The following is an 18223-nucleotide window of genomic DNA, read 5'->3' as shown; positions in this document are numbered from 1 at the left end:
AGAGGGCGCTTTAGTTTATTCTGTAGTCGGGTGCGCAACATATTCGGGTTGAGAATGTACAGTTAGTTTGCAGAGGTGGGATTTCATTATTTTTGAGCTGGAGATGGTTCGGCTGAAAGTTGAAGATCGTGAATGAGTTTGGATTTAAAACCAGTGCGTTTTATAAACTTTTACAATAGCTTTTTAAAAAATTATATTGAGGGAAGAGTTCCATATACGGACGCCAGTCATGGCATGCTAGTATTTCTTCCATACAGTGACTTTATAGCCATCAGAAAGCAAAAACATGTCCAGAAGAGATCAGTCATGTCAGTTCATGCATCGTCCATGCTGACAGTACAGACCACAGTGACAGTGAGAGAGCACTTACTCAGACCAATCTCACAGGGTTTGTGCACAGGGTGTCAAGTGGCGTCCGTACATCCATGTGTAATATTAACGTCACTGATGAGTATACTTTGAAGATTTGATCACTGCATTGAAAAGCACTTGGACTACCAGTTGACCGGTTCAAGGGTTGCTTGGGTTGCCCAGGTCTTAAATTTCAATAAGCATGTTGCCATTGTTGGGCCTACATTTTGTCATCAATCATAAATGGCCAACCTGTTAATCACGTGCACACTTATGCTGTGAAGGGACAGATGGGCCAGTTCTAGAAGTGAGGGGGTGTGACGAGAATATATTCAGACACGAACAATACTGATTTTTCTCAAGTCTTGACAGTGCTACATTGTATATCAGCCATCAGAACGTGGCAATATTCTAACAAGGGTTAGAATTTTTATAACCGCAATATAGCCTTTTGTGTACACTGGTTTCAGCTGATATCCATGCATGGGACTTTTTCCATTTGCACAGTGTGTGGAATGGAAGAAACCCAATTAAATGCTAGACATACAGGAGAGAACATGCAGCTACCTTCACACACACACAGTACACACTCACATATGACGTACTGTACATGGCTAGTTGTTCCATTTGCATTTACATGTATAAGAAGTCTAGTTGCAAATGAAATGAGTAGGAGCATGTCAGCAGGCATGCAAATTTTCCTAGGATCAGCTGATTTCCTCGCTTTTCACTTCATACTCATGCCATTGAAAAATTGAAAAACATTGTACAAAGTTTTGGCAAGATTGGAATTTCCTCATTTTTGTCAAAGCCCAAATTGCATACCTTTGTCAGAGAGAAAGTTCTGTAAACTAAAAATGGTTGAATTTCTTGGCTACCGTGATGGACAACCATCATGCAAACTGTCAACTATGATTAGTTGTCATACTAAGGGCAGGCATGTGGAGTTTCTTTTTAAGTTTTTTAACAGTAGTTGTGAGTTCTAATTTTGTTGTTGCTTAATTTTTGCTCACTTGAGGGTGGAGTCATTCAGTCATCATGCAGAAATTTGCCCCACCTTCCTGCTACACCATGCTGATGGTGAGTGCCCTGGGGCTGATCATCTACAATGAGTACCTCGAGTTCTACCTCCTCAAGCAGAGCCAGTGGACACGGGCCAGACAGTCCATCGTGGATCCGACAGGCGGCACCGCAAACCCTGCCAGGATGCAGTCTGGGACCCTTCATGATCCCGTTCGGATTCTGTTTGTGGGTGATCCCCAGATTCAGGGCTACCGGGACGAGCCTGCCATTCTGGGGTACATCACAAGGTATTCAAACAAAAATTGACTCAGTGAGTCAGTGCAGTGGAACTTATTTAACCGGCAACGTCCCTTTCACTATACCAACATTATTAAGTGAATATTCCATCAAGTTTTTTTGAGTTGTCTCAGGTTTGACCTTGTCCCCACACGACAATCTGAAGTCAGGATTACCTTGATGGAAGCTGCTCTAATGGATGCACTGAACGTTAGGTTTTCCCTTTTTTTAAGGGGATAACATAGTAGAAGTTAGATTTATCTATGCTCACTATGCGCATTGGGATTACCTGCAATCTTCTAGAAACATTGGGAAAGCCAGAACATTTTATAACTCTCTGGACATCTTTGTTTATAAATCAGAAGCTTCTTGAGTATTTCAACTTCATACACTGTGCTGTAAAGGTTCAGTATGTTCCTTACACTCAAAGACAAGTATTAGCCTTCACTCCCTGATCCTCCAAACTCCATCAAGTTTTGATGGAGTTTGTAGGAATAGAATGGAATTTTATGGTTATTGGTGCCCCTTGAAAGCAGGAGTACAAAGAGTGTGCTATTACTTTCCTGGTCATTTTGAGGACTTAAAAGGATCCGGGAGGGTTTCCATTAAAAATATCTGAGATGTTATATCCATTCAGATATTGCAGAATCAGATGTTAGATTGTGAAGGAGTTTGGACTTACGGTTTATGATAGAATCAAACCGGTCCGTGGAAATCTTCCATTTTGTGTTGTAGGTGGGATGCGGACACGTACTTGCAGAAGTACTTCCAGGAGGCATTGGGATACATCCAACCAGACGTGATTGTCACAATGGGTGATTTATTAGACGAGGGCAGTATATCAACGGATGTCGAATTTGAAATATATGCCAAGAGGTTCAAGGAGCTTTTTGCAGTACCTGAATACATGAAGGTAGTCTACAATTTTTATCCATGAGGAAGGAATCCATTTGTCACTTAACAAAATGATAAAGCTGCTATTTTACGTGAAGTGATACATCTCATGTGTTTACTGAATGCGACATCTGACCAACTGGCTGCAATGCTTTGGTTGAGGTTGGGTATTAGACCTTACTTTAGAGGATTAATAGATATTATTACAAGACATGGGACACTTTCTGACCATTGACCTTTTGTTGTATAAATACAGACTCGGGTCTGTGCAAGAGATGTGTATGTGAAATTAACAGTCTCACCAACGAGCTGACCTTTTGCCTAATAGTGACAGTGTAATTTTTACGATGGTGCTTTTCATATGACATTTCATGCAAGCTTGATATATGGGCCAGCTGATTAAAAATTATTTTGAGCGATTTTTGTCTAATTTCACCTATTTAGGTATGATATGCATAATTAGCCAAAACGTGTAATGAGCAAGCTTTTATCAAATCAAACACTGAGCTGTGTTTGTAAGCGGAAGGTCTTTAGTTCAATTTGAACCGTGTCAACCTTTAATCTCCTGTCCTGAAGCGCTGAAAAAAAAAGTTTTGACAGAACAAATATTCAGATCACGGCAATCTTTTTTTTTTTTACTTTTTCTTCCCCAGTCTGTCGTGATTCATCTTTCCGGCGACAATGACATTGGTGGTGAAGGGTCAGATCCCCTGACAGAGGCCAAGATTAAACGATTTGAAAAACATTTTGGCCCACTGACAGAAGCTATTCACTACAAACACATTACATTCTTCAAGGTATTCTTCTATTTAATCGTCTCTTCTAAGGGAGAGTTGTTGACAATTTGTTTACAGCAGAAACTGTTCACTGCCTTTGGTGGTATTTGAACCCAGGCAAATTAAGTGGGGCAAATGTAACTTGATGCACCTAAGGGAAGTACTCGTTCATTGTGTAGATTTATTGAGGATTATTTAGAAGCAGTTTACATCATTTTAATTCAAATATCCTGGAGAAAACTTTGCATAGATGATGGCTATACAGTTTAATGTGAGTGAGCCACCCTTTTTGCCCTATTATGGCTTGTTGTAGGAACATGTCAGGATTTCATCATTCACCCCTGTAAGTCAAGTTACAAATTAAAATTTCTTGAAAGCCATTTATGAGTTGCTCTGTGTAACCAAAAGCCACACAGCAGTACAACAATCATCACTTTTTGAAGTCCTGGTGTGTGTATATATCCGAGGTATTTATTCCCCTGTCGTTTCCTCTCTGCACAGATTGATTTTTTGCCATATTTACACGTTGTGGGTAAAGAAAAAGATCAGATACTGCAAGCAGAGCTTGAAAAGATGGCTGATCAGTCCAAGGAATCCACCGTGAGAATAGTCTTGTCACATATAGGCATGTCAAGCACCATGCTGTACAGACATATAGAGGTAGGTGTAGTTTATGTCAGGTTCAGGATGCAATGTTTATCCCTTTAAGATAGGTTAACCTGTTGGGCATGCACATTATAGTTGACCATTTTGGCTCCTACTTCACTGAGAATGTACAGTAGATTAGTGTTGAATCTTTGAATACAGTTACATGTATGAGTTAAGTTCAGTGGTAACACTTTCAACATTAAGGCTGGCTCATGCTTCTTCAGAATGTGATAAGTAAAGCAAATATGACTTCACAAAATATTTGCAGTGAAATTTGCTTAAGTTGAAATGCGTTTAACTTTTACAGATTAGCAGTATGAATGTTTGATCTGATGTCACGATTTTGTGTTTGCATTCACTTTGGCACCAAGTACGAATTGGCCTTTACAACCAAGTTTAATATTACTGAATTTGTTGGCTTGATGATGGCACCGCTCACTTTTGAATAATTGATGCTGGTTGACCTGTTCCTCTCTGTTGTTTACATCTATATGTGTAGATGTCATTTGGAATTCTGTTTGTCTGCAGGTATTACGTACTCTGAGACCTCAATGTGCTTTCAGTGCTCATTCACATCGTGTAAGTTTTCCGAAGAGTACATCAAACGTTGATACCACTTTATCTTGATCTCATTGCCATTACAGAGTAAAGCATTGTGAGCGATATGCCCATATGACATATGTCACTGTCATTGTAATGTTTTGTCGAGATGGCAGCACCTGTAGGACAGCTCATACCAGCCATTGCTCAAGAAGTTAAATCAAGTATTATTCCTAGCTGTTGGGCATGCGTTGATTGGCCAAGACTGCTAACCATCCTAAAGAGCTTTGTGTGCGCCAACTAGTACATTCATTGACGTGCTCATCGTCATTTTCTTGCACTGAGACCAAACTGCTCCTTTACTGTTGCACTCTGGATGGAGGAAAGAGAGTTGCTGAAAATGATCCTGCTCAGGGACATATATACCTTAGAACAAGAGTCCAAGTCTTACACCGAGAGATGTCTTGAAAACTGGAAAAATCTCTGCTGAAGCTGTTATACTAGAGAACTGGGCAATTCCAATCTGTCACCCTGGACATTGACAATTTTTTTTTTTAATTTCATAACTAGTTGTCATTCCCTCTCCAAACTCTGTTAACAGTCAGGCTTTGTCAAGCACAGTCTGTCCAAGCTGGTGGAGACATTCAAGGGAGTCTACAAAATAGAGAAGAGACCCATCGCTGACCTCACTCCAGAAGAGCAGAGCTTTGTCACAGAGGAGTATAGAATTCCAACATGCAGCTACAGGATGGGTGTGCCACACATGGCATATGCCGCCGCAGTCATTGGTGAGTTAGAGTCATAAATGTTGGTCAGTGTCGGTGTTGCTGGTCTCTTGACCCTTGATGATTAGATCAGCTAGGTTTGCAGAGGTCCTCGTTTTGATGAATCCAAGATGGACAGAGGTGACATTTTTGCGCCTGTAGAAAAATCTGGTACTTTCAAAGTTTGAGTGAGCTCAGCTTTGAATTGAGTTTGCGTTGTAGCTGTACAACAGCGATGGTTATGCACTGCAGGCATCCATGCCTGGCAACCTAGAAAATGTGGTCAGATAAAAGTTGGACTCGATAGTCGGTGTGTTGTCAACAAAGCTCAGCCAGTTTTACTTCTTTGCAACTAACAGATATCTGGGATTTGTGCTTTACACAGATGAATCTGGAAACCTTCACTATGCATTACTAGAGCTGCCGTCAAGGTTCAAGCAGCTCTATCGCTATGCCATGTTTGGGGTGTTTGCAGCCATAGTCATTGTGTGGACATTTATTTCCATCCGGAGGAGGAGATAGTTCTGCGTCATACCAAAGTTCTTACCCGAGTTTGCACCACATTTCATCAAGGTAGCCATTGGCACAGCGTCCACAATCGCACGTATTATTAGCCAGCGTGGGAACAGAATGTTCGAGAAACTTCCTGTTTGTTTTCCCATTCACTTCTGGAATTTGTGTTCTACCTAGATCCAGAAGGAGGAGTACACTACGCATTGCTTGTGCTGCCGTCACGCTACAAACAGCTGTACCGCTATGCCGTGTTTGGCGTCATTGTCGGGGTTGCCCTCCTCTGGGCAAAATTGCAAAAACCAAGATGGTGGAGATGAACAGGAAACTGTAGGGTTTGAGACTTGTCCAGGATTTATCGAATGGATTTGTGATATAATGTGAACAAGTGCAGACTGGTCAAAATTAATCAGCTGAGGCAGGAACCAGTTCTGCAGTTGAACTAGATCTTTATACTTCTCGCCAACAGCGGTGCGGTTCTTTCTTCAGTGCTACGTCAAAGTGTTGTTTCGTGCCCGACATCTGAATACTTTTATGTTGCAAGTCTATTGTAGATATTTCACTGCCTGCCATTGAGATCCTTGGCTAAATTCCAATGGATAGTACTTAAAGATGACACTTAAAAGACAGACCTGATTGCTCAACCCCAAATGCATTCAAAGCAATGGCCCACCAGTTTCAGGCTTGGAAGAACTGCATCCCTACCGTTGGCTTTCTGGAAAGACTTGCCGATGTAGCAGGAGTCAAATCGTTGATTTCCGTTCCCAGAAGGGATAACCATGCTTCAGCCATTGGAAATGTGAACAGTCACTGTACTGGTTCTACATGTGGAACAGCTAGCCAGAAAGTTGTGCTTACGTGGCAAACTTAACAATCTCAGGATATACCTACTGTAAGAAAGTCGCTCACTCTTGGACGACCGAGCGGTAATCAGTTATGTGCCCCCAAACGTTTGGCCACTTTTCACCATACACTCCACCCTGAACCAAGTTTGCCAATATAATGTATCGCTGACCAGAATACCTCTGATTTTGCTTTTACTGTGCATTGCTGACAATTGTGAGTACACCCATTTATTCTTTAGTCTTGGTATTGTAAGATGATAGAGTGATTCTTGTGTCGGTATCCAAAATAGAGGAGTCTGGAGTATAGATTTTAGTTTTAAGGCGCCCGTCCATTTTGCCTGTCAACACTTGAGCCAAGCATTGTGTATCCGTCAAAGTCACTCCCGGGGTGAACGGCCGAATGCAACGCATACGTGTGTTATGTTAATGGATCGTTTTTCGTGTCCGTGAAAGTGAAACATATGAACACATCCTGTATGCAACACAACCAAAAATGAACATATGGAAAGGCGCCTTTATTCTGGGATAATGGTAACGTTACACGTACATTGAAGTCATCGTTCAGTGGGTACATATATGTATATTCCAGTAAACTTATTGCGTTTTACTTTTTTTTTCCTAATCACCATGGTTTCCTGTTCCATATTTGCAAGATTTCACCACTGCTTTCAGTTCTACTCTTCCCATTATTAAATCACAGTTTCTTCAAGATTGGTACTTCATCCCAAAATCATTCTGGTCAGTTGCAACTCATCAATCTCTGGGTTTTTTATCTGGGCATCATATATACACTCAGTTATCTTCATGAATCCATCCTGCTCATTAGTTTAATCGCTGCCATAGAGTTGATGTGTGACCCTTTCAAGCCACGCCTCCTTCTCCAAGTGAATCCAGTCACTTCTTTACACCTACATGTATTCTCAGCTCTGGCTGTAACTCAGCTGTTACTTCTTGGATGAATTGAAAGGGAGTATGAAACAGTGAAAAGATGCTCCGACAATTATTCAGATAACAATATTAATGTTGAGACCATCACAAGATCTCACAAGCCCAGTCGGGAGACCAGACACAAAAAAAATAGGGTGAACAATGACACCGGAAATAGTTTTGTTACAATTCAGTTGAATAGCTTGTGACTTGAATGCAGAGCACAGATCTTGTGAGGATGTGATGGTCTTGTGAAGGTCTTGATTGCAACATTGTAAGATACTGAAATGATGAATACCTCAATAGACCTCTGCACTGATGATGCCACACTTTGATTACGTCTGTGCCTTCCTGTGGTGCTCAGTGGACTATGAGCCCCCACTGGCTCCATCGGAAAGGGCACATATAAACAAAGAGTGATGTCATCAGTACACAGGCCTATTGAAGCATATTGGGAAGGTTATTACAGGTGGTCAAGCTTGGACAGCATGAGTAAGTACTTTAGGATATGCCCCCACCGTATCGGTCTGCCTAGTAGAATTGCGCAAGAACTGTAGGTTTTAATTTACAACCTTCCTTGGCTGCAAATCCTTTACTAAAACCAAAATTAATGAGAAGTTGATTGGAATGCTGGCCCACTCAAAACCGTGCCCTCGACAACCCCTTTTAGGCCAAACGAAAAATATCTGTTTTTCTGGTTACCTAACTCAACCTGGAAAATCACGCGGAACCTATATCTTTTCATTCGACAAATCAATAAAATATAAAAACTTATGGTGCCTTGCCCCAAGCCTAATTTTGTGTACATACACATCGTCCTGTACATTGTATAAATTGTTCAAATTTTTTTGGCATGAGATGGACGGCTTGTGTGTTTGTATTTCAACAACCAGCTGCTTTACTACTCAATCACAGTGCTGATATATAATATTGACATACAAATGTACAGCATGAATCTGACACTGACTTAGTACCTGTTACAAATACACCCCCCCCAAAAATGCAGACCATCATCCAACCCTAATTTTTGGGGCTATAAAAATTTTGGGTTAAAAAAATATTTTACCCAACCAACCACCCTGATTTATTTTTCAATGTAATAGGAAACACAACGAAGTTTTTGTTTGGCCTTATGATGCTTGTTCTTTCCCGACCTACATGTGTATGACCATGTGCCCTCCAGTTTGAAACCATGGAATGCCCCCTTTAAGAAAATTGGGAACTCCCATTCACTCCCCCACCACTTCCCCAAGACCCGTTTGCTAGACCCTGGCTATACCACTTGAATTTGAATAGTTCCTTGATGAATACCGTATATATGTGCTTGTGTGTGTGCCAGGTTAAGGAACATGTGAAAGGAAAATTGTGGGGACTTTCATGTGCCTCCATACTGTATTAGATTCTGATATGTAACTATTATTCAAATACTATGTCACAAAATCTGGGAAATAAGATTGTTTTTGTGAATGTGCACAGTTACATTCTGAAATTAACAACAGTACTGCATTTTTAATTTTTAAGTGTTCCTTATCTTTCTGTTAGTTTAAAAATCAAACTTGTACTGTAAAGATAATCATGCACTTTGAACTGAATAGCACCTTAAATGTAAATCTACATGTAATTGGCACTTTTTATCCAAAAAATATAAATTACCATTTAGGCACTCACTTAATGTTATTAAACATTAAATATGTGATTGAATATGTGATACTTATTTAAGTAGAATTTATGATGTAATGTATATAATTGTCATATGTTGTCTTGTTATTCTGAAATATTGTTTGTTGCATTTTCAAATTTATTTGCAACCCTAGAAATTTGTAAGTTTTTCAAACAAGATTTTTGTCCCTGATTATTTCGGGTTGTCAAGATGTGCTCATTGCAAATTGCCGCTCCTGTTAGTTCAGTTTGTTGTGGCCCGGCAGAAGGGCGTAAGCACGTAGGCCCTTTTGCCGGGAAGCATGATCACTGCAAAAAAAAATTTTCCCGGCAAAAGGACGGAAGTATGCAACTATTGTATTTTAATGAAACATGAAGATTTCTTGACAAAAGTTTTAAAAAAATGCCCAAGTCCTTTAATAAGTTGTTCAAAGGTTGCTTTTTGTACAGCCCTGGTTAATTTTGTAGTAAATTATATCCGTTTTTACTAAATAAAAAGAGTGTGTTTCTTACGCCCTTTTGCCGGGAACATTTTTTCTGCTGTGATCATGCTTCCTGGCGAAAGGGCGTAAGTGCGCTTACGCCCTTCTGCCGGGCACCCGACGAGTTGTATTTGACCTGTTGTAAAATATAATATGTAGAAAGTCTGTGCTAACATCTGTTAAACTGCAGGTGAAGTCAATCATATTCGAGATCAGTTTATGCGGGGATTATCAGCTATACACATGCAAAATAAAACAAAACAAATATCATGTTAATTGTGAGTGACCCGTTCAGTTGAAACCCAGGCACCTCTTCATTTCACATGATTATCGCTCCTTCGTGTTGGTTTTTAATTTTCCATTAGAAGTATGGTTGATTGAGAGACCAGTGCAAAATTTGTCCAAAAAAATGTGTGCTGATAACTGGATTTTTGAGTTTGGCAAAAGTTATTTCTCATGTAATTTTCTTTTTAGTCAAGGCTATTTGTACGGGTAAACAATACCAAATGTGTATAATACGACAACTAAAACTGCAGAAATGCCAAAAATAAATCCACTTTTTTCAACTTGATTTGGATTTTTTGAACACTTCAAAAAGTGTACATTATTTAATCAGATCTTGTTTAATAAAAATTGTCTACAACGTTGTTTCATTTATTGATGAAATTAATGCACTTTGTACAAAATTATGATATCAAATTAAACCAAATCTATTGAAGTGAATAACAAACATTCCTCATCTGAAGAGAAATCCTTTTGGTATTCTTTCCTTTCTATAACCCACAATCAAGGTTAATTTATATATTCTCATGCAACTTTAAATGTTACAGGATTGAAGGTTTTGCCACACGTTCCAGACGTGATTAAAAAGCAGCAAACAAAAACTGTTCGTGAAAGTGACTCTTAAAGAAATAAAACCGTGGGGGAAGTAGCCTTACTTTCTCTGAAGACGATTCGCGAATGCTACGTAAACCAGGACATTTGGTATAACTTAAATGGAAATATAGTAATGTTAAACAACACCCTGAATCATATTAAAATGTAAATTGCACCTTTATAATGAGCTATCACTGATTAACAAGCCGGAAGGAATTAACAGGCTTCAACTGATACTTTCTCAATTTGGCACTTTTCCAATGTTAATCATATTTTGATTTTGAACATAAATACACATGCAAACCAGAAAACCCACAATGTGAATTAAAGTCACTCCAAACATGCTTGCCATGATGTCAACTTAGTGTCACCAATATAGTACACTATAACCTTGCAGGTCTCGTTGAAATTTGAGACCTGATGACATGGTCCAGTGACAATCAATCGGTAACTCAATGACTTAAGTAGAACTCTATCAGATCTACAAGAACTTTCATTTCTCCCTGTGTGAGTTTTTGACCAAAATATTCCATGATGGGAGAAGAGAGGTACTCTTGGCGGTAATCTTTCCTCAAACGCAACAGACTTGTTCTGCCAGAAAATCACGAGTTAGAAGCACCCATGCTGGAAGTGGTCAGCAGGTGGGAGCGATACTGAGAACTGAGTCCTGTTATCCAGAATTTCAGAAGGGATTTGTCCTCTGGTTTTGCCTTGAGAATTTTCAACAGCCTCTCTGTCTCCTCCTCAGTGTGGGAACCGGCCCGGGTGAACTTGAAAAGCAGCTTGACTTTGCTGTGGATTGCCAAAGCAAGACCAAAGCACGGGGGACCAGTTAATGTTTGTGCTGTATGGAAATCATTCTGTCCCATAATGAGTTTGTACTGTCCATCGTAACATTGTTGCACATAACAGATACATGTAGATTCAAAAAGTTGCGGTTGCTGGAATAAAAAAGTCGTTCACTAGTCACTTAACCTAGAGGTAAGTCGCAAGGTACTCAGATGAACTGTGTGAAAGCCATTCGTCTCACTTGAGACCAGGCCGGACTCAATTACAACTGCTGTAGGGAACAAAGTCGTGAATGGAAACACTGATCATAACTTGCTGACAAAACAAAACAAGTTTACTTATGGTGCAATGTATAAATGCTAAAAACTAAAACAAATGTTGAAACCCTTATAAATACCAATGCTACAGATAAATTACCTACTGAACCAGGGGGGGCCGAAGAAATCCCAACGGAAAGTTAGTACTTACTTCATCCATTCCTCTTTAAGAGCAACCAGAAAGGCTGTTATCACCTCCTGATTCAGGTTTCTGTTATCCAAGATATTCTCAATCTTGGTCAGAATCGTAGGTGCTGACAATAAAGAAGTTGTAAAATGAGAATAAACAACTATACTTTAATATACAGTGCTATTAAAATTTATCTATATGTAGATCTTAAACTTTTCACACAGTTTCAACAGACACTCAGAAAAACTTCTTTGGCATAGAAAACGAAATACTTTTTAACTCATCTGTTTGTCCAGAAGTAGTAATGAGTCTCACCTTTATCAGGCAAGGACCCCGTGCTAACCATAGCGATGCCAAAGCCGTGGAACGGGTCTGCTTCCTTGACAATCACCCTCTCGCATTCCCGGGGTGGGTGGCTGGGACTGATGATGTCCAAGAGGATGAAGAACTCTGAGGCCTTGACGTGGCCCGGGAGGCTGGTGCTCGGGGACATACCCAGAAAGTTGCACTTGAAGGACTCCTCATAGTGATCGCTGTGGGTGATGATGTGGCAGCAGCCAACCGGCAAGAGTGTCTGGGTACAAGACATGGGTTAGAAAAATGGTGACAAAAGTGATAGACAAGAAAGTTTAGTACTGAGGTGAGTTTCAATGAAGAGCTAAAGAAAGACAAAGACTTTTGACTGGGAAAAGCCATTTCAATTAGTGAACAAGAACTGAGTTGTGACTCCTGAGTGGAAATGGTGTACTCTGAAAAATAATAAAGGGTTGTTTCAGGCAAGTCATTTTAAAATGGCTTTCAATAGTTGTCATGTCACAAGTAAAATTTACCACAAGAGCCAGCTTAATCTCCATGCCTCCCCATGGGTTCCAAAAGGTAAAGGATTACCCCCCCCCCAAAAAAAGCCTTCATGAGTCAAAAAAATTTCAAATCACAACTGATAATTGGTTAAAACAATGCCAAGTCTGGAATGCAGTATTCGTCCCAAGAAAATAGGAGAAAAGTAGTTTTTGTTCTCCATTTGTTCTTGGCTTACCTTGAGGACCTCAAAGAAGGAGTGAAGAGTGCTTTTGAAGTTACATCTGACTATGATCTGATTGCCAATTAAGGCATGGTGAGCCAGATCGTGGAAATTCAAACTACCTAAGAGCTGAAATAAAACACAGTCAGAAATTCTAATTAATTAAAAAAAAAAAAAAATCAGAAGCAATATAACATTACAACAGATACATATCTGCAGTTTGTGAATGTGCGTGCATGTTAACTGAAGCTAAAGAGTATTAAAGCACCATGGTGGTGCAAATGCTGATTGGTGACAAGGTGATCATACAACAATTTATAATTGGCAGATAGCGGACACGAGTAACCACTTTATTCATTTATATTAAACCAACTTCTCCTATTTTCTACCATCCAATGGTATTGATGAGGTCTGAACCATATACGTGTCAAGAAAACATTCCACTCTTCTGTGAGCAGTGAGCAGTGTCGTATGCGTGTGTTAATTCTGATTAACCCTACATTTAACTTAATCTAAAGCTAATGTTCAGTTCTGCAAGATACAAAAGATGTGGAACTAGAACAGCCCTAGGCACCCCAGCATAATACTGGATGGTAGATGTACAACCTTTACCAATCACACAGAATTCGCAACTGAATTGCTATTAATTTGTTGGCTTTGGGAGGATGCAAGAAGCTCAACCAAATTAGCGAAGGGTTAAAACAATCGCAAAAGGAAAGCTCATCTCAAGAAATTTGAAAGCATAAAACAAGGGGAAAAAATTTCTAACATTCATAAGTGTAATGATCGATTTCTACACTCACTCTCCTGAGATGATGCAATGACTTGAAGGTAGGTCCACCATCTTGCCATTCCTCTGGGCTATCCTGAATGGCTGTTGGGCCTTCTGCTATCCCTCCCACAGGATCCGGATCCATGGTCATTGTGGAGACTTTGATGAAACCTTCTTCAGTCTCTGAGTGGCAGAGAGATGTTTTGAGGAATGTTGCCAGTGAAAGAGTCTAAGAATCACTTGAAGAAAATTGGTGTAATGTAGCTGACTGTAACTTTGTTTTACGCCACATCCTTACATCTTTACATTGCACAATATCTGCTGTGATGACAGGTCACACACAACCAATTTTAAGTTCAAGAAGCAAAGCCCACAGTCCTGCCACCAACCAGACATCATGTGTGTACATAGGAGCCACTGAGAAAGGAGACCTGCATGCATATCTACCACCTGAGACTCTGCGCAACATTGACAATTCAACCCATCAACCTTAGGAATATACAATACTAGATCTATATACATACCCTCTGGGTGATTTATTCAATTTAATAATAACCTGACAATCTTACAGAGATGGGAGCATCCCTTCTCAAAATGCTTCAGAAATTCTTTGATTTCAATGGAAAACCAACCCTCTTCATTGTCTAAATCGATCAGAGCTTCTTCCTTTGGAGGTCCTTCCAGGACTTTTTCTGTCATCCTGCTTCCACCAGCCTTCAGTATCCAGGCAAAGACCATGTGCAGGTACCGGAACAGGTTCTTGTCACTGGTCAGCTCCAGCAGGGACCGGAAGGTCTTGCTGCCACCCCGGCGCCGCCGGTAGAAGTCCCCTGGTGCAAGGAACTCCTGGTTGATGCGCTCAGCCCGCTGCGGGTGCTCTGACTGTTCCTGCTCGTAGACCTTCAGGGACTTGGCCTGCAGCTCCTCGATCAGGGAGCGCATGTTGGAGACCAGGAAGGGCCAGGAGTTGAGAAGGAAGATGCGGTCCGTCATGACCACAATGATGCTGTACCACCGCTGGAAACCTCGGGCATGGCTATCCTTCATGAAGAAGGTGTAGCTGAGGACATAGCCATGGTGCTCGTCCCCAAAGAAGATGGGTCCCTCACGACCTTGGCAGACCTTCAAGTATGGAGAATGCAAAAAAGTGTCCACGCACTGTTACACGGTCCAGTAAATATTTGTTTCAATATGACTATAATCTTGGTTTGTCGATAATGAAAAGAGACACAACCAACTGATGGACTATGCACTGGCATTCCATGGAAAGGTTGAACTGACTTTGAAGTTGTTATCCAGTAAGCTGTGATCGTTGGTTATCTCATCTGAAGGCGTCACTCAGAAACTGTACCACCTCAACCATGACTGCATCTTTCATAATAATTTGAAACAAATTTCTTAAAATTATAAGTATAATGCCTTACACAATCCCTTCATGTGCTTACATATCACTGGTTCAATACAAGGCGCTCAAAGTCTGGAGGTGTACTTTTAGCTACGAGAAATGCTGCTCTATATGGAACTGACGGAGGAGTGCCAATACTCATTGACCAATTTGACTAACTCTCCCAGAAATGAGACACCACCTCAAGTTATAGAGTGGTTGGCACAAAAGGTCACTTGGACTGCCTAAGGTATCAACAGCAACAACATACCTCACAGCTAAGACTCCTGATGCAGGCCTGCCTGACCATGGTGAAAATCTGTGAGTTCTGTGGGTACTGAGTGCTAATGTAACTGATTCCGACCTCGTGGTCATGGCTGATGAAGTTTGGCTGGCCCGGCTGGAATGACCTGCAGGCCTGAATAGACAGATAGACAGATAGACTGAATGGACAGATGGGACAAGAAATTAGATTCAGTCATATCCTGGTTGTATGCAATTATAAAATGTGAAATTGTAACTAAGCTATTCAGGATGAGAGAGCGGCCAATTTCATAGAGCTGCTTAAGCACAAAATGTGCACAATGCACAAGCATGAAGCAGTCCTGGCCAATCAAAAGAGTAAAACTGAAATTTTCTGGAGAGTTTTTGCAACAATTAAACAGACCTCGCATAGCTCTGTTTTGGAAGCAGGGGACTTGTGGTCACCCCCTGGCAAGGGATTGGATACAGTGGAGTCTGTCGACCTTGACCGGCGGAACAAGGGGTGCCCCGACGAGCCAGATGCACCCGAGTTGTTGTCGAACGTCTGTTGGCCCTCCTCGTTGGTGTGGAACGACTGGGTGCAGAAGAGAATGCTGGGGCCATGGAGCTCGCAGAAATGGCACAAAGCTACCACAGCATTCATGACTGGCTGACCATCTCAACTGGAGGATATTTCTTGTCTGGCTATCAGCCTGAGGGACGAACAGCTTGCTTCAAATTTGTCTGAAAGCAGGAAAGACAAGTACCAATGTGTACAACTTGAGCATCACTAGGCATCACATGTAGTCAATATATTTGAAGGTAAATATAAGTGCTTAAACCATCTAGTTTGACATTCAGGCATAGCTTTGCTTCGTGGCCCACTTGGTTTAATTCATTGAAAAAAGCCTCACAATAGGCAAACAAAGCAATGATTGTACCACCAGGGGCAAAGTTGCCGGTTTGATACAATGATCTGTAATTTAGGTAATGGGTCCTACCTTGCTTTGTTTATTAACATCTGGTCATGACTAGTCTACATGTACAAGGTATGATGTACGACCCGATGACCGATCATGTCCAAGTGTTTAAATGTTCGAGTTTCTCGGACTAAGAATCATCCCTTGACAGTACCCCTTGAACTTTGAGGTTTGTTGTCACATTCCGGCATTAATATTCATGGGGCACGGCACAATGACAAACGTGTGAAAATAAACCTCGTAGTTCAAGCATATCAAAGAGTTCTTGTTTGACTATGATTATGCCAGGTGCAAAGGGTTAAAATGTGCGACTGCTCAATCTCTGTGTGATCAGATGATCTCACAAATGTGAGATTGTCAACAGCTCTATCACCAGCCAAATACCTTTTCTTTCTAATTCATGCTTTTGAAAGGCACTTTCAAAAAGAGAAGTAAACAAGACAAAACAATTTCTTAACAGTTATGAACCAAAAAACCCATGTAACATCTGTGACCGTCTCACCGTGTGGTCGGCAAATCCTTAATTTCTCCACCTACTGTCAAGTCTCATTGAGTAAGAAGAGAAACAACGGATCTAGCGAGTATACCATCATCAACTAGGCCTACCATGCGTACCAAAACAAAGTAAACAACTACGGTACTTGAACATGTTGAACTAGCCTTATGCTGCAACTCTGCCGCCCACATGACCTAACACGCACTACAGCCACAGTCAGACAGTTAAGTTCTCCATTTTTACTTCATTAGAAAAATAAGAAGCCTACGAGGCTACGTAATGCTAGAAGTCTAAGTTAAGTTACCTGAGACAAACAGTCACAAAGCAAACGTTAAACTTTACTGCAGTGGTTAACCTTAAACTCCAGTTCACTGACGACTGATCATGCTGATCACTGTACTGTTACCAGGTGACATAGTGATGATCAGAAAGAACGAAAGTGCGGTCAAAATGTCCTCAGTTTTTGTATACTAGTAATCAACAGTCTCCGGATCACAGAAAAAAAGCAATACATTGGAAATAAAGCCTCAATACCTGAACGATCCCTGAAAATTTCTAGAACGAACACGGCGGATGGACGTCCATGAACGAACGCTAATCTCATGATGCATATGCGCGGAGGCACGTGACGATGATGGGTCCAGTCCACTAATTCAAGCCCCATTGAAAACAGTGTAAAATCAGCACCGTTCAGGGCCCAATAGCATGCACGCTAACATCCCTAAGATTTCTGAAACACAAATGAAATTCTTGTCTGGTCACTTATCTTTCAATTTCTTTTCAATTTTTTATGGGTTAACCAATTACATTTTTAATTATTCCCACAAAACAAAATCACCCCCCCCCAAAAAAAAGTGATTTTTTTTCGAAGTCTGATTGCAGCCATTTTTCAAGTGGCAACTTTCTGGGGCACTTAGGACCATTTTTCAACCGTAGTTTTTAGCCCTTCTTCTCTCATATGAAAGCTCAAAGACCCAGGGAGTTGATCCTGGCAACGATTTACACGATCTCACCATTTTGGGGGCCAAACAATCTCCTTTTTCAAAAGATACTGTGGGGGGGGGCACTTCTAATGCTAAAGAGCTGGCCAGAAATTCTCACTTGAATTAGTGGTCTGCACCCTGATACACATAATTTATAAAAACACTTAACTGATTCAAAGCGAGGTTGCTCCCGCGAAAATTAAAGATGGCGTACTCCTCGGTTCACCAGCAATATTTTCCCGAGGACTTCACCACCCACCAGGTACCAGAAAAAAAAAGTTTAGTGGCCATTAGACGTGATGAAGGTCGAGAATTTAAGGTCAGTTTCATAAACAGAATTCTTCAAATCGATATGCTGCCCAAGTTACGACAACAGTTGTGACGACGATAGGGCTGACATAGCCTACACCGTAGGCCTAGCCTACATCATAAGTACACGTACTGAATGGATGGGAGTACCTCAAGAACTCGAAGTCACTAACTATGGAGTATTACGGAGTTAGTGACATCGAGGTCTGGAAGTATGAGTGGAGCGTC

General features: G+C 40.8%; 2 protein-coding genes across 5 annotated transcripts; one reads left to right on the top strand and one right to left on the bottom strand.

Moving 5' to 3' along the window:
* Positions 1-16: 16 nt before the first annotated feature.
* On the top strand, positions 17-10425 carry LOC110981889 (metallophosphoesterase 1 homolog). Of its 2 annotated transcripts, none has more exons than XM_022239892.2 (8): positions 17-153; positions 1370-1661; positions 2386-2563; positions 3198-3341; positions 3822-3980; positions 4497-4547; positions 5110-5296; positions 5963-10425. In XM_022239892.2, the coding sequence occupies exons 2-8, from the start codon at positions 1390-1392 to the stop codon at positions 6100-6102; spliced, it is 1131 nt and encodes a 376-aa protein (XP_022095584.2). In that variant the 5' UTR covers positions 17-153; positions 1370-1389; the 3' UTR covers positions 6103-10425. The 2 variants fall into 2 exon arrangements, with proteins under 2 accessions (XP_022095584.2, XP_022095586.2); XM_022239894.2 differs by having other exon boundaries at positions 18-153; positions 5658-6101.
* On the bottom strand, positions 10267-17337 carry flcn (folliculin). 3 transcript variants are annotated; one of them, XM_087138753.1, is made up of 9 exons: positions 17238-17337; positions 15652-15971; positions 15256-15402; positions 14233-14722; positions 13632-13783; positions 12844-12957; positions 12123-12381; positions 11829-11931; positions 10267-11363 (listed from the first exon to the last, which is right to left on the bottom strand). In XM_087138753.1, the coding sequence occupies exons 2-9, from the start codon at positions 15889-15891 to the stop codon at positions 11174-11176; spliced, it is 1695 nt and encodes a 564-aa protein (XP_086994879.1). In that variant the 5' UTR covers positions 15892-15971; positions 17238-17337; the 3' UTR covers positions 10267-11173. The 3 variants fall into 3 exon arrangements, with proteins under 3 accessions (XP_086994879.1, XP_022095568.2, XP_022095569.2); XM_022239876.2 differs by having other exon boundaries at positions 17008-17324; XM_022239877.2 differs by having other exon boundaries at positions 17059-17324.
* Positions 17338-18223: the final 886 nt, after the last annotated feature.

Source organism: Acanthaster planci, linkage group LG07, assembly GCF_054643075.1.
Source record: "Acanthaster planci isolate LZ-2023a linkage group LG07, COTS_SCS, whole genome shotgun sequence".
NCBI classification, from domain to species: Eukaryota; Metazoa; Echinodermata; class Asteroidea; order Valvatida; family Acanthasteridae; genus Acanthaster; species Acanthaster planci.
This window is presented reverse-complemented; position numbering and strand designations above follow the sequence as displayed.

What these genes read in the sequence shown, in the direction of transcription:
- LOC110981889 (XM_022239892.2), top strand. Translation starts at nt 1,390, where the DNA reads ATGCAGAAATTTGCCCCACCTTCCTGCTACACCATGCTGATGGTGAGT. An exon ending in ATTCTGGGGTACATCACAAG is followed by an intron (nt 1,662 to 2,385) that starts GTATTCAAACAA and finishes TTTGTGTTGTAG; the next exon opens with GTGGGATGCGGACACGTACT. An exon ending in ATATGCCGCCGCAGTCATTG is followed by an intron (nt 5,297 to 5,962) that starts GTGAGTTAGAGT and finishes TGTTCTACCTAG; the next exon opens with ATCCAGAAGGAGGAGTACAC.
- flcn (XM_087138753.1), bottom strand. Translation starts at nt 15,891, where the DNA reads ATGAATGCTGTGGTAGCTTTGTGCCATTTCTGCGAGCTCCATGGCCCC. An exon ending in CGATTTAGACAATGAAGAGG is followed by an intron (nt 13,784 to 14,232) that starts GTTGGTTTTCCA and finishes TCTGCCACTCAG; the next exon opens with AGACTGAAGAAGGTTTCATC. An exon ending in CATTGCATCATCTCAGGAGA is followed by an intron (nt 12,958 to 13,631) that starts GTGAGTGTAGAA and finishes GTTTTATTTCAG; the next exon opens with CTCTTAGGTAGTTTGAATTT.